An 11,173-nucleotide genomic window follows, 5' to 3' on the forward strand; every position below is an offset into this window, starting at 1 on the left:
CCCGCGGATGAAGGGCCCACCTGCTCCCGTGTGACCTTACCCTAATTTACATCTTGGTTAGGTCTGCAAAGACCCCATTTCTAAGTAGAGTCACATTCAGTTACCAGGGGTTAGGACTTGAGCATGCCCTGGGGACACACATAACCCACAGCACCCTGCTGCGAGGAGCCTGCATTCTCAGCCACAGACGATGCAAGCCAACGAAGAAGGTCATCCCGGGGATAAGTGACAAGAACACAGATGCTGGGACAGATAGGGTTGGGGCATGGAGGCCATGGGCTGGTCCTGCTGGGTGGCTGGGGAAATCGCTGAGTTAGGCCTGAATGAGGAGGTGGCGGCCAGGCAGGGTCTGGGGAAGAGCATGGGGCGGAGGACACAGCAGGAGGGGAGGTGCTGAGGCAGGACCCACCCAGTGAAGGGGAGTGAGCCCAGGTAGTGGAGGCGAGGCTGGGGAAGGAGCAGGCAGCGGATGCAGGCTGTGCAGGCCGGACCAGGCCACCGTGTGTGATCAGGCCACCGTGTGTGACGAGGCCACTGTGCATGACCAGGCCACCGTGTGTGACGAGGCCACTGTGCGTGACCAGGCCACCGTGTGTGACCAGGCCACCGTGTGTGACCAGGCCACCGTGTGTGACCAGGCCACTGTGCGTGACAAGGCCGCTGTGCGGGCCTCCGGGGGATGCTCCAGGAGTGGCATTTGGCCACCTGCCAGGTGGCGGCCAGCAGAGGGTACCCAGAGAGGGCAGTGGTGGGATCACCGCAGGGCAGCGCTGGGCGAGTGGCGGACTCAGATGTATTTGGCGGAGAGCGGTCCGGCCGTGCAGGTGGGCTGGATGGGCCGCGGGAGGCAGGGGTCCAGGAGGACTCACAGGTCCTTGTCCTGAGCACCTGCCCCGCCCATGGGGGCTGCCATTAACCAAAATGGGGGGATTGCGATAAGAATGCATTATAGTGGCGGGGGGTGGGGTGGGGGGGAGAGTCCCAGACATACCTTAAAATCAGCCCATGAAGCTTTAATGGGAATTTCATTTGCATTTTTAGATTAATTGGAGAACTAATATGTGTACATTGTTGATGTTCCCATCCCCAAAATGTGGTGCTTCACTGAAGTTTGTATCTTTCTTCTGTGAGGCCGTAGGTTTTTTTACTGTGTTTATTCCCAGAAACTGCCGTCCCTGGGCGTGGAACCTGTTTCCCATCACACACTCCAATGGGCTGATGACGCCGTCTGGGGGCGCTACGGATGGTGCTGGGAGAGCAGCCAGCTTCCTGCCTGCCTGAGCCTAACGGACGAGGGCCTCTCAGCCGCTCCCACGGCTGTCAACGTTTCCCAGCCTCGCTCACCTCTTCTCCCGGCGGCTGTGCCCGTGTGTGTGTGTGTGTGTGTGTGTGTGTGTGTGTGTGTGTGTGTGTGTGTGTCTGTCTCCCGGAGTACTGACAGACAAATGCCAGGCGTGACGTCACTGCACGCACGGCTACTTCAGGGTATCTCCCGAACTGTCTATGCATACACCTTATCATCTGCGCCCCAAGACCTGAGGGCGTTCAGGAGGGGGAGACAGAGCCACAGGGGATCCCCTGGAGGCCCAGCAGGAAGGGGGGAGCACCCTGAGGGCACACACCGTCCTCGACAGCCCCCCCTCACAGGCCGCTCCTCAGCTTCTCCTCTGGGAGTGTTCTCTCCTAAGGCAAAACCCGAATAAGCGCTCAGCAACCTCATTTTCCCAACAGCAGACTGAACCTAGAGGGGGTGCTGCGGACGTGAGACCCCCACACCCCGCGGAGGGAGCCTCTGCAGGCCACGGGATTCCCCTGTGACTCCCACCTCTTGTATGCGGTCCCGTGTCATTGGCACCCGTGCTGTAGGGGCACAAGCACAGCTCTGGGCTGAATTAAACATGTTACTTCCATGCAAGTCAGATAAAAGCCTTCACCAGGCCTTCTCTGGGGCAGCCTCCAGCCACAGGGAGAATTGGGAAAAGTGTCTGGGGGGGGGGCGTGAAGGGGAATTCACACGCACGCACGCACGCACGCACGCACACACACACACACACACACACCACAGCTGGAGGACCCCCCCCCCCCGCCCCGAACTGACACTGAGGCCTAAGCCTTCCCCCTCCGTCCCCATCACAGGCTCCCTGGGGTCTCTGGCACCGTCAATATGTTTATCATCCTAATGAAAATGATACCTCTTCCCCTGCCAAAAAATAGCAAATCTTAAACAGACAGATGACAGAGTTCTGATCAAAATCAACTTACACGACCAGATGAAATCTCTCAGTCCTCTCCCCAAAACGGTTTTGCAGTCTGGCTGGAGAAAGAGGCAAGCAGCCATTGAAAGTGAGAACTAGATTCTACTTGTCCACTCACGAGACAAGACTTCCACGTGGAATTCCATTCCTGCAGCTCCATCGCTGGCCCTCCCATGCTACCCATGAAGATGTGTCTGACCCCCCTTCTGCCCGCCACCCCCCCACCCCCGATCCTGGTCCAGGGGCCACACCCTCCCGGTGGTCTCGGTGACAAGACAAGCAGATACGACGCAGATGATCTTGTTCCGAGGGCCTGGCTCAGGCCTGGGCCGGCGGCACGTTATGGCCAGCCGGCTTCCAATATTCCTTCCGTTCTCCGCACCATTTACCGTAAATAACAAGAAACCCACTGCTGAACCGGCCGGGACACTGTTCTGCGGGCTGGGCACGCGTGACAGCACTCGGCTCACCCCTCGCTGCCGGGAGCCGGCCGGGCCACGCCTGAGCGCCGTTTTGCTGACTCGGCAGCAGGAGCCGCGGAGAACCGTGTCCTCCTCCGCGGAAGGAGCTTTCTAACGTGGACTGTTTATCAGCCACGGGCGAGGGGCATGCGGAAGCTCAGTCCGTGCAGCCAGTCGGCTCAACAGACAAGAAAAGACCGCACGTGCCCAGACGCGCAAACCCCCACGCCACGCCGACCTATTACACAAAAGTCACGCAGCAGGATGAAAGGCAGCTGAAGGATGGCAATGCATAGGAATAAGAACCAGCTAAAGCAACTACCGAGCTGGCACGGTGTATGCTATCTTAATAAATCCATACTTTGTGTCCCTAATTCAAACTTACGTTGTTTTGGCTTTTTAACTTTTTTTGTTGTTGTTGCTGATTATAGGTAAGGAGCAGAATGAAGGACAAGGATTCTCATGCATTTTAATTAATTCATAAGTGTCCGATTAAAAATGCATAGCATCGGTTTCCTAAGGTAAGTTCAGACTCAGAGCTGAGCCATCTTGGATTTTACGTTGCTAGATCATTTCTCCTAAGATTCAAATTTCTGGGTAGTTGTGGGTGTGTGTGTGCGCGTCTGTGAGACTTTTTATTTTAATAATTTTTTATTTTTCAATAACAGTTGATGTGCATTATATTAGTTTCAGGTGTACAACGTAGGGATTAGATGTTTATGTAACTTACGAAGTGATCGCCTGATAAGTCTAATACCCGTCTGACACCATACACAGTTATTACAATTTCACTCACTGCACTTTACACCCCTTTACTATTTTGTAACTGCCAATTTGTACTTCTAAATCCTTATAATTTTAACTAGGTGTGTGGAGTATGGTGTTTCTTATTTGCTTATGCTTAGTGTTTAAGCTTTTTTTTTGTTAAGACACAAGGAATCTCAAGAGTAGAAAGGCAATACGGGTTTCATTCATTTGTTGTCACGTTAGGATTCTGAGTTCTGGAGGGGTTCATTCAATTCCCCCAGCACAGACAAGCCGGAGGAGCCAGAGCCAGGGTTCAGGCCCCTCTCCGATGCCGAGAGGTGGGGGACAAACAGGCGAAGAGGGCTTGGTGGTATCACTCCATGTGGGTCAGGCCTGAGGAGGGACGGGGTCTGCTTCTTCTTAGCAGAGATCACTGGCACCGATCAGGAATAAGTCAACGCAAGTGACAACAGAAAGGCAGCGGCTGCCCAGCCGGTGTGGCTCAGTGGTTGAGCATCGACCTATGAACCAGGAGGTCACAGTTCTATTCCCGGTCAGGGCACATGCCTGGGTTGCAGGCTCGGTCCCCAGTGGAGCGTGTGCAGGAGGCAGCCGATCACGGATTCTATCTCATCATTGATGTTTCTGTTGCTCTCTCCTCCCTTCCTCTCTGAATCAATAAAAGTATTTTTTAAAAAAAGAAAGAAAGGCAGCGTCCCACAGAGATGCTCACCTTAACTCTGGACCTTGGCAGGCGGCTGGACCATCAGTCCTGTGCGAACACCCCACCCTCCCCACCCACTCCTCAGTCCCACATGGAGACCTCACGCTGCTTTACCAGTAAAAGACAGGGAAAGTCCCTTTGCATTTCTTATCACCCGGTTTGTCCAGCAGCAGGAGGCCCCGACCCCAGGCAGTGCAGGGCCTCACTGATAACACACAGGAGGAGTCAGAGCCGAGCTTGGGCTTGGCCTCAGGCGGCCCGGGTTCCGGGAGCCCCAGGGGGAGGGCGGCTCCGGCTCGGGCAGGCCCAGCCTCGGGGAAGGAGGCGGCCAGAAGTGGCACAGAGGCCAGACTAGAACCAGGTACCAGCTCCCAAGACAGTACTGAGTCCTCTCTGGGAGAGTCCCACATCCTCAGGAAACTGCCTGAAATTTAAGTCTCAAATTTGTATTTTGGAGCTGCTGCCAGGAACTGGGCCACGGGAGGAGCTGCCCTGCCCCCCCCCACCCCGCCCTGCGACTGTGCTCAGAGTGGCTCCTCCCACCCCGAGTCTTTTCTGAACCAGGAAGCTGTCTACAAGCAAATGGCAACCCGCCAGCTTCCCACGCCAGCAGCACTGCCTGCTGCCCTCCCCCCCCCCCGCCCCGCCCCGCCCCCCCAGACCTGGCCAAAGGCACCACCTTCCAGCTGGGGTGCTTTGCTAAGGTGCCAGCCCAGCACAGGCCCACAGGGGGGCCCAGGGCCACCTCAGGTGCAAAGCGCAGTAAGTCCACCCACTTGGCAGCCCCCACCCAGCCCCCCGGACAAGCAAACAGGGCGCCCAGCACACGCACCCAGAACCTGTCCCCCAGGTCCAGGAGGCCTGCGATGACACCAGTCCCACACGCACCTGCCTGACCGTCTTCACAATGGAGCCCTGTACCCACAGACCAAACTATGTTTAAGTCTGAAATCAAGCTAACAAACTATTAAACAAAATACGTTCCATCCTCTTAGTTTGAGGAGATACCCCATGGAGAACGGGAGGGCGGGGTCCAGAGTGCGGCCGGTGGGGGAGCGTCCCAGCGCCCCCCAGCATCTCCACCGATCTCCGCTGTCCGGCTGCATACCACCCTGCTAGGGGCCTTGTGCACACTCCTGAGGACACCCCGGTTCCTCCCAGACCCGGGACCCTCGCCACACCCCCTCCCCGGGGCCCAGCGTGGACGGCCCCACTGTGCAGTCTGCCGGGGCCCTGGGCAGAGACCTGAGCAGCCTGCAGCAGGGGGCACCGTGTCAGGAGGCTCCAGGGTCCTGCGAACCTGCAGTGTGGTCCAGACGGGGGCGCACAAACACGGTGGGCATGGCCCTCAGCCCACTCCTCACCCGGTGAGAGTGCAGGGTGGGACCCTCCCCCGCAGCCTAGCAGCACACGGCGCCCCCGAGCCCAGCCAGGTCCTCCCCAGGACTGCAGTCTTCTAGGCGGTAGTTTACTCTTCTCACGTGACCACTTTGCTTTTCAAAATGTGTCCTGGCCAAAATCTCAGGATCGATCCGCACCACCACTTCCGCTGTTGGTCAGCCGGAGACCTGTCCCGTCCATCTGAACTGACGCGCATGAATGCAAGCTGGGGTGGGGGAGCCAAGCCAAATTCTCGCTTGGCGTTGAACCAACTGAATTTTAGAAGACTCACTGTTCATAAAAAGGACGGGCATGGGTGACACAGATTCGAAATACACTGATAATTATCAAGGCGGAGTGGCAGGCACACAAAATTAGTTTTTCCTTCCACTTCCGTGCATATTTTTCAATTTTCACAACGAAAGGTGAAAGCACCAACAAGGAGCCCGGCGAGATGTGAAATCACATTCCTCCCAGTGAGTTACCAAAACCACAGCCACAAGCCACACGAACCCGGCTGGCATTTCTGTAAACATGACGGTGAACGAACCTACAACCAGGAAGGACCTGGAGCCGGCCCACCAGGCCGCGGTGGCTGAGCTGTCCCGGCCGGAGCCCGCAGCCCGCCGGCCCGCCCGCGCTTCTCTTTACCGAGACACGAGGGAACGGCCACTCGCGTGGTCCGCTCAGGTGCCCTTTGGCAGGCCGAACTTCCAGGCACTTACCAAATAAACCCGGCCCCAGAGCCGGGGAAGGGAGCGAGGCGACAGCTCCGAGGAAGCCCGCCTGGCCCCGGGGCCACCTCCCCGGGTAAACACAGCGGGACGCTCTCCACCGCACGGCAGCCGGGAGAACCCGGCCGTGTTCACATAGAAACTTCTCCCCCAGGAGCTCAAGGTGATTTAGGGACAACACTCACTAATCAATGAAGTCTCCCAAGCCCCCTTCCCACCCTCCACCCCTCTGCCTCTCCGCAGCAAGCCGGGGTGGGGCTGGGCTGGCGCAAACGCAGGGGCAAAAGCAGGGGCGCTGGGGGACAGACCACCCTCCCGCCCTCCGGGGGCTGTTTGGAGAACCCTGAACTTTGGAGCCTTGGGGCTGGCCCTGAGGTGGACGGAATCCGTGAACAGCAGGCACATTTCCCTTCGCCTGGTCCACACCGAGTCTAGAGACAGAGGCAAGGACAGCAAGTACGCTCTGTCCCATGGGCCAACAAGAAACCGTCTGTGCCCTAATTCTGTGGGCCACGGGGAGTTCTCCACACTACGGCTTCCGCTGCATCTGAGACGTCCCTTTCGCCAACCAGGCCACCAAGGAAACTTGACAAACACCTTGGAAAGGGGAGCCGAGACGTTGGGCTTTTCTGCCCCTGGAATTCCCGTTCCCAGGGACCCACACTGCAGACAGAGTCTCCAGGGAATTCCTGTAGAAGCAGGAACTGGGGCGTTCCTTGGGCAGCCCCCTGCGGCCGGCCAGCCCCCTGCGGACATGTTGGAACAGAAGGACTGGGCCCAGCGATCCACCATCCAAGGGTCATTATTAGTTTTTCCTAAACTCACAGCCCAATTCAAGCAGCCGCTGTCTCCAAGCTCTGCCTGAAAACACGGAGCAGCCGTGAGCCCCTTCCACGGAGAGGCCTCCCAAGTTAGGGTCCTTTTGGGGTTCGGTGTGCTTAGAAGAGCTGTGCTTACTGGTCCCCCCCCCCTCCCCCCCGCCAGCCCGCCTGCTGCTCCCCATGAAAGCAGCAGCAGCAGCGTCATCGGCCAGAGCTGAGCCAGGGCCACCCCGTGGCCAGGGAGAACCACTACCCACATAGGAATAAGCCCCCCACTCAAGTCCCCCTGGCCTCGCATGCCCTCGGGACAGACCCATCACAGGGAACCACAGCTGGAGTGAAAAAGGAAGCTGCCCGAGCCCTGGACCTCATGGGAAGGGTGGTGGTCAGGGTCCCGCCGCCAGCGCTGCCGGCTGCCCGGTGTGCTGCCCCGCACACAAGCACACAAGCAGACACTGCAGCCTTCTGGGAAACAAATGAAGGCATTCTTCACCTTGTCAGGGAAAGGAGAGCCAACAAGCCAGGCCTTTGGAACACAGGTAGAAGTTTCTAGTTCAGAGCCATTCTGGCTGCTCGGGGCATGTTTAGGATCTGAGACGACAACTTTTGAGCAACGGAGGCTCTCAGTCCTCAGGACCAGCAATACCTCCAAATGCCACACTGCACTTATTTATTTAAAAAAAAACCAAAACTTTAAATACGTTTTTATTGACTTTAGAGAGAGGAAGGGAGAGGGAGAGAGAGAGAGAAACATCAATGATGAGAGAGAATCATTGGCCAGCTGCCTCCTGCACACCTCCTACTGGGGGATCGAGCCCACAACCCGGGCACGTGACCTCCTGGTTCATAGGTTGACGCTCAACCCCTGAGCCACACCAGCCGGACACCATGCTGCTTTTTTAAAAACAGTTCTACTTAATTTAAGAAAAACAGACTTTAAAAATTAAGTATTCCGCCCAAGGTCTGCGGAAACACGAATGCCAGGTTAAGGGACAAATGTGGGCGGCACCTGAGTCGGGGGCGTGCCATTCCCTTCATCCCACTCTTGGTTCTAGAACCCACTGTACTGTACTCACCAACGTAATGCACACGGTGTCCCCCCAAAGCGTAGACACACACTTTGGATAATTAATTATAAAGGCAGTGTTTATTAAAATGCATTTCATTTTCAAAATTGAGCTACTGGCTGTTAAAGTGTATATACATTTTGGGGGGACACCCTGTACACATATGTTAGCCCCAATTTAATTTCCACATGGGAAGTACGCACATTACTTTCTTCTTTTTTTTGTTTTTTTGTTTGATCTTCTTTTTAAAAATATATATATTTTATTGATTTTTTTACAGAGAGGAAGGGAGAGGGATAGAGAGCTAGAAACATCGATGAGAGAGAAACATCGACCAGCTGCCTCTTGCACACCCCCTACCGGGGATGTGCCCGCAACCAATGTACATGCCTTTGACTGGAATCGAACCTGGGACCTTTCAGTCCGAAGGCCGACGCTCTATCCACGGAGCCAAACCGGTTTCGGCGCACATCATTTTCATTCATCATTTTTAAATCTTCACTTTTGAAAAAATAAAGTCTATTTTCCCCGAGGGGCTTCAAAGGAACTCAAATGTGTCTGACTCTAGCTTAGTGGTGTCATTCGACCACAGGGCGTTTTAATCTCTTTGATGAAGCAACAGATGTACCATGAAATTAATCTCTCGGCTCTGATAAATGCAGTATGAAGTGGACATCTAAAATGGAATGGAAATTTCTGTGGTTTTCTCACAAGACCTTAGCCAATGACCAAACTTGGACTTTTCAGGACCGAGCACAAATTGGAGTAACCTGGTAATAGTTTGATCCACGATTCGCTGCACATGCATGGTTCTGACAAAACTGGAGACACCATTTCAGAAACGGAGCGACGGAAAACAAGCCCATAACTAGATGCTGATAAAATCACTGGGGAGGCGGGACTAGAAGAGACAGTGCTTCCAAGGCGTGGGTCCTAACGGAAGCACCAACGCCCACAAATGTGGAGAAAAGACCAGAGACTTTATAAAGTGTCATGGAAGCGAGTGCACCGGCCATCGGCCACCTGAGGGACCAGTGGCCATCCTGCTCGGCCACGAACCAGGGAAGGTGGAACAGCTGGACACCAGCTGGGAGCCTAGTCTCCAGCTTTCAAGTTCAAAGTCGAACAGGCCTACCTGTTCTCCCTCTTTGGTGCTCCCTAGGCCTCCCACAAAGCAAGGGACCAGGGGCCCGTGATTCCGGAAGAGCCACCCAGGAGTCAGGTACAGACAGACGTGTCACTCGGGCAAGCAAGCTTCTTAGCCTCTTCAGTCCTCAGTTTACCCATCTGTAACAGGGGGATAATAACAGCTCTTTTGTTCAGAGAGGAGATGGTCTCTAAAGTCCTTGGCACAATGCCAGGCTAAGGACTTCCTGGAGCCCTCTATAAAACACACGGGCTCGGCTCTGACTCTGAAACACCACCATGGAAGGTGGTGCAGGAAGAGGGCCTGCCTCCGAGTTCTGGGCTTTGCAGCCCTGACGCCTCCGCCGAGTATTTACCTGGGGCCAAGGTGCCCTCGGCGGGGCCAGAGGAAGACCCGGCAGGAGGGGGCCTGGTGCCCTCGGAGCAGCCACGGGGCTGCGCCTCCAGGAGCGGAGCGGGTTGGGGAGGGACAGGGGGACTCATTCAGAGGGGCCCCAGGGGTCGGAGCCCACCCTACTGGCCCAGGGACTCACCCAGAGGTGGCCCCGGGGCTGCTCCGTCTGTTATGGGGGTTTGGCCCCCGGGAGTGAAGCTGGAACACAAGCCAAAGGGTCTCACCAGCGAGCGCCCAAGAGCGAGCGCCGGGCACACGGCCCCGCGGATCCCCGGAGCCGCACCGAGCCCGGCGCGCGGGGCAGCCAAGGCCGGGGCGGCTTTCCGAGGACCGACCCCGCCGCGCACGGCCCGGCCAGCACTGTCCGGCGTCCCCGTCCCAGTCCCTCCATTCAAACCCGCTGCCTCCGGGCGGGTCACCGGGGGAGGAGGCGCCGGGTCTCCAAGTCTCCGCAGGGCGGCGCCCCGGGTGCCGGGCGCCCCACCCGGACGGGAGAGAGGGGCGCGCCCGGCCCCGGCCCCGGCCCCGGCCCCGCGGGCACTCACCGAGCGTGGCCACCGTGCCGGCTTCGAAGAGCAGGCCGTCCCCGCGGCCGCGCGCCTCCAGCAGGACGCTGCCCCCCGCCTCCGGCCGCCCGAGCAGCCGCAGCCCCTTGCTCAGGGCCATGGCGCCGCCGCCGCCGCCCGCCCGGGGCCGCCACGCGCCGCGCCGCCACTTGCGGGAGTTTCACTGGCGCGGAGCTCCCGCCCCGCAGGCTCCGCCCGCCGCCCCGTCCCGCCCCGTCCCCGCCCGCCGGCCGCCCGGGCAGGTGAGGGGCGCGGCCGCCTCCGCCTCCGGACCCGCTGGGCGCAGCGCTCCCCCCACCGGGAGGCCCGGCGTCGGCCCCGGCCCCGGGCTGGATGGGGCGATCGGCCCCGGGGAGGGGAGGCCCGGCGTCGGCCCCGGCCCCGGGCTGGATGGGGCGATCGGCCAGGGGAGGGGAGGCCCCGCGGGGGCGGCCGGAGGGAGATTCCGCACATTCCTGGCGCCGAGCGGCCGGAGGAGCGGACATGGTTCCCGCGGCCTTTTATGGGCAGCCCGGCCGCTGCGGCTGGAGCCCCGGCCCGCGCCTCCCTCTCTCGGCCGCTTGGGCGCGACCCTGGGGCGTCCCTGCAGCCCGCTCGCCCCCGGTGCCCCGCGGGAAAGCGGCTCCTCAGCACCTGCCTGGCCAGGCCGAGCGGAGGGTGCGCGCTGAGCGGACACTGTTGGACAAGCTGCCCTGTACCCGCTTCCCATGGAGGTCACGGGTGTGCGGTCTTGGAGAGACTGAGTCTCTGTCTCTAGACCTGCCCATATGCGACCTTGACTTCCCCGCCTGCTTTCCGCACCTCCCAGGACCTGCCCACCCACCCCACGCCCTTACAGGGTGGGCGCGGGGGTTTGGAGAGGTGGGGGGGGGTGTCAG

At 58.5% G+C, this 11,173-nt stretch overlaps 1 protein-coding gene across 5 annotated transcripts in view; it reads right to left on the reverse strand.

The window, feature by feature from the left end:
* Positions 1–10,471, reverse strand: part of SYNJ2 (synaptojanin 2) — a 77,911-nt gene extending 67,440 nt beyond the window's left edge. For all 5 annotated transcript variants that reach the window (XM_079780397.1, XM_079780396.1, XM_079780398.1 and 2 more), the window contains exon 1: positions 10,275–10,471. In XM_079780397.1, coding sequence (XP_079636523.1) covers positions 10,275–10,395 — 121 coding nt within the window. In that variant the 5' untranslated portion in view covers positions 10,396–10,471. The remainder of the gene's footprint in view (positions 1–10,274) is intronic.
* Positions 10,472–11,173: the final 702 nt, after the last annotated feature.

The sequence above is a fragment of the Cnephaeus nilssonii genome, assembly GCF_951640355.1.
Source record: "Cnephaeus nilssonii genome assembly, chromosome: 9".
NCBI lineage: Eukaryota > Metazoa > Chordata > Mammalia > Chiroptera > Vespertilionidae > Cnephaeus > Cnephaeus nilssonii.